General features: G+C 34.5%; 1 protein-coding gene across 1 annotated transcript; it reads left to right on the top strand.

Annotated features, from left to right (window-relative positions):
- Positions 1–1657: 1657 nt before the first annotated feature.
- Positions 1658–2828, top strand: LOC148544415 (delta-aminolevulinic acid dehydratase 1, chloroplastic-like). The gene is made up of 4 exons (XM_088498099.1): positions 1658–1864; positions 1989–2100; positions 2204–2277; positions 2683–2828. Exons 1-4 carry the CDS (start codon positions 1658–1660, stop codon positions 2755–2757), a joined length of 468 nt encoding a protein of 155 aa, XP_088354225.1. The 3' UTR covers positions 2758–2828.
- The last annotated feature ends 1844 nt before the right edge of the window (positions 2829–4672 follow it).

The following is a 4672-nucleotide window of genomic DNA, read 5'->3' as shown; positions in this document are numbered from 1 at the left end:
CAAGGTGCATAATGGAAGGAAGCTCAAATTTTAGGATTCATGGCTGGAGTGAAGCTCAATTCAAGGGATCTAGGATGATGAGTAGGAGTTACAAAGAGAATTCAATAAGTTTGCCAGCCAAATGAAAGCATGAAGATCAAGAAGAAAGGGGGTTGACAAACAAACACTACAAAATTTATATATATTTGTGGGTGTTTTTTAGTGAGAGTTTTTAAAACCTCCCTAATATATTTTATCTATGACATTTTTGATAAACTCCCACAAAATAACTAACAATAAAACCCATTGTTATCACTTAAATTATCATATAATTAAAACTCTTTTCAAAATCCAAAAAAAACACTTGTAGAGAAGAGAAAGAACAGAGCATGAGAGCTCACTGAAACCCTAAGATTGCGATAGCCATCACCACCGCCATCTTCGCCGCCGTCGCCGCCTCCTCCGCCATTGCTGCCGTCGTCACTACTAAAGTTCATCTCTTTTATGCTGTTGCCACTGAGATCGAGCCAAGACGCCTCCTTTATCAATGCGTTTCTAGATCTTGAGAAAGCACCTCTTCTGTCAACTCTCCTCCGCAAATGACTCTCGTGTTCTCCATCGGCATTCTCTCGCTTCTGCATGCTCTTCTTCGTTCCACTCATTCTCAATTTTCGGTTCTCTTTCTCTTTTTCCTTTTTATTCATTTCTTTATTTTTCATTTTTAGATTCTGAATGCTTTGCTATATGATATAACATTCAATGAGTTTTATTATCTCTTAATTGATGAACATTGTTTCAAATTCGCAAGCACTCCAAGTGTTTGATGAATTGTTTATTCTCTTAATCATTGTATTAATTCTTGTTCGGTGAACCGATACTGTGTCTTATTTGCTCACTGTAAATTAAATATGATCATATCATAATTAGACTCTCCTGATAATAGCATTTTCCCTATTTCGTGTCATACTGCAAGTGGTAGCAACTATACTATATATTTGGCCACTATATATTTACGAGCAATGAATTTAGTAGTTCATTGTAATGAATTTTTTGTTTGATCTATTCAAGTTCAATTCCCTGAGTATATTGTGATCTTTTCAAGTTCTTGTAGTGTTATAGTATATATAGAAAGTTTTGTTTGTTATTCTTGTTTATAGTTTTGATTTGGTAGATTGAATATTACAACTTAAGAACTTTTCTTTACAACATTGTTGGACAGGTACTGATGTTACTAGAAAGCATAGGTGGATCAGTGCTAACAATGAAATCACATATTTTGGTTCATCTTTTGAGGTGAGTATTCTTGTTTTCAATGTTATCATCGACACTAATTTCTCTACTTTGGAAGATTTCAAGCTCTCTAATTGTCAATGTTAAGTACTATTATGTCATATAAACAATCATTTCATTCCTTTCTTCCTGTTAGTTCAATTTTCAGTTTGCTAATGGGTGGCATTCTCAATTTTTTGCCAGAATTAGAATAAGTTATATAACATCTGGAAGATTACCCCTAAGAGAGTCATCATTGCTTCTAAGATATAAAATGTCCTATCTTGGTTTCTTTCTTTAGAGAAGAGGGAAAGATATCACGCAAGCTTGTTGAGTGTATTAATACATATATTGTTTCAGTATTGTATAGAGACTGTGAAGTCCAATTCAAAAATAGAAGAGAGTAGTTATGCAACAGGGCCTTCCTCGCCCTCTCCACCTCTTTGCCGTTAGAGCAAGTGATTCCCACAACGGTAACCATGCAGGTCTACTCCACAAGCTTGGCCTCTCCGACGCAGAATGCGAAGCCGCCGTTGTTGCCAGTAACGTCCCGGAGGCACCTCCGATTCCCCCTAAACCAGCTTCTCTGGTTGGAACTCCCGTCGTCCCTTCACTTGTGAGTCTCCGATTCAATTTTTGAATAGGAACCAAATGTGTTGACTTTAGCCTTGCGCATTCTTGCTGATGATTTAGAAAAACTTGTTGAGTTAAGCAATTGATTTGATTTGATTTTGTATCAGCCACTTAACAGGCGTCCTCGACACAACCGGAGGATGCCGGTGCTGAGGGAAGCTTTTCAGGAGACAACAATATCGCCTGCGAATTTCGTGTATCCAATTTTCATTCATGAAGGTTGGTCTTGTTTTTACTTGTTTTATGCATTGTTCATGTGTAGTGGAGGTAGTGTAATATGCTATGCTGGATCTGTTTTGATTCATAGCAATTGAACTTGCAGGTGAGGAAGACACTCCAACTGGGGCTATGCCGGGATGCTACAGGCTTCGATGGAGGCATGAACTTGTGCAAGAGGTTGTTATTTACTCTTGTTTCTGTATCTCCTACTAAAAGTGCTCTAGTAATCCTCCTTAGCATTACACTTGATTAATTCCCTTTTTATGGATTGGCTTTAATGTTTTCTAGCATTATTCATTTATTTGAGTTACTTATCAGAACTTTGAAGCTGTTTAAATATGTTCAAGACGTTTAGATAGATTTAATTGTTTCTTTAAATATCTAGGCTGGAAGGAACTTGGCTAGTTTTGTTTGGGTATTCTACTTCCTGTCCTGAATTTTATCATGTTATTTTATAGTGTTGATAGTGTGGTGCTTTTTCCTAAAATTCCAGATGCCTTGAAGGTTCTATTCTGTTACTTACATACTGTAGATTTTCTGTAGTGTGATTTCAGTCCTGTATGACAGATTTTTTCCTTATAGTCTTCCACAGGGAATGAAGCATTTTTTCCTTATAGTCTTCCACAGGGAATGAAGCATACAATGATAATGGTTTAGTGCCTCGGTCAATACGTTTGCTCAAGGATAAGTTTCCAGACCTTGTAAGTGAACATAATTTGAGGTTAATATTTTCTGGTGCTAACATGTGAGTTCAAACAAGAACTAACTATGTATTGCATTACACTATGATATACATAATAAAGAACTATCTTCTAATGAACGTTGAAGTCATACAAATTATTGTTAGCATGACTTATAGGTCAGAGGCTGCTGTCCATTTGGTACATTGCGCCAGGCTTGGCGGTGTACAAATTTCTAAGATTAAAATTGACTTTATGGTCCTAAGAGACCCACAGTACCACGTATTTGCACTTTTAGGTATTAAAATTGACTTTATTGCTCACATGAATTCACACAAGAACGCTAAAAAATGCAGGTATACTAATACTACAATACAATACTATTAGATAAGAACATGTATATAGTGAATAAAAAAATGATATGTCTCTTTGTGTGTATTTTAATTTGCAGGATATGTATGACAATCTTAGCCAAAAAATTGAAGATGTGATGACCGCAAAGGCAATTCCATTCCCACTTGATGGAGAATATACTTCTTTCCTAAACACTGGCTGAGGAAATCATCCAAGCATAGTTAAGCTATATATAAACATGCTATATTATTAGTTAACCTATTATCTAATTATCGCTCACATATATAATTATTCATGTGTATCTTTAATTTTTCATCAAGCTGAAATTATTGATAGAAACCTTGATTCTTATGGATCAAATATGGTTGGAGAAGAGAAATGTCACGTATATAATTAACATGTGTTGTTAATTATTGCTATGAATTGGTGGTGTAGTGGACATGCTACAATCTTGTAAAGCTCAAATGTTGCTTGGCAATATAGGGTTAGTGGTCTTTTCTGGTATGCTAGTGGAGCAATAATTCAGGCATGAATCTTATATTACATTAAATATCTTCTCTGCATGCTGTTGTTTTTTTATTTTTTTCTTTTTCAAATTTCAATCCTCCTAAATTTTGGAATTTAGAAAGTGAAGTAAGCCTGAGATTTGATATGATGCATTGAACATGAACAGGGATTGTTGTTTGGAGTAATGGCTATAGAGATTAAAAGAAAGGCTCCTCATTGTAATAGAAATTCCTAAATACTTCTGTTTTAGCTTTAACAGCTACTGGAACAGCTAGTGTAAGCATTAGGACTTGTTAACTACATTGTTAGTTTGTCATTATTTCTAGATGATAATGATATTGCAAATATATTTATCTAATTATGTTCATTGTTCAGGAGTTTGGACATAAGTTTGTATTTTATCATGTTATTTTTAATATTTTCTAGTTGTAATTAATGTGACTGATATTTTTAATATTTTATAGTTGTAATTAATGTGATTGGAAAATAGTGATACAATGCTATATTTTGTTTTAATGTATTTCTTTTATTTTAATTTTCTTCTACATTTTTAATGTCTTGTTTAAATATTTCTTTTTAATAATAAATGATTAGTAGTGTAATAACAGTGTAGATTAATTTTTAAAAATTATATTGACAGGTTTGAAACCTCCATAGAATAGCTATTATTTTTAAAATGAAAAGTCTTTTTGTGGGGGTTTTAAACCGCCACAAATATTGACCAAAAACTGCCACAAAAGACCAATATAAAACCCCCACTAAACACACACAAAACCTCCACTGAATAGATTGTGGAGGTTTTTAAAAACCCCCACAAAAGACCTCGTGGCACTTCAAATTTTGGGGGTTTTAGAAACCTCCACAAACCATTTGGTGGGGGTTATAAACCTCCACAAATAAGAGAAAAAACTGCCACAAATGAATAAAAATCTTGTAGTGAAAGTATGGGACTCCGGAATATACATAGACAATCATCAACTTTGGGGCCTTGGTACTCGCTTGAGATCTCTTGGTAGCTTGACGTGCTTAGT

The sequence above is a fragment of the Arachis ipaensis genome, chromosome B9 (assembly GCF_059453495.1).
Source record: "Arachis ipaensis isolate K30076 ecotype BB chromosome B9, ASM5945349v1, whole genome shotgun sequence".
NCBI lineage: Eukaryota > Viridiplantae > Streptophyta > Magnoliopsida > Fabales > Fabaceae > Arachis > Arachis ipaensis.
This window is presented reverse-complemented; position numbering and strand designations above follow the sequence as displayed.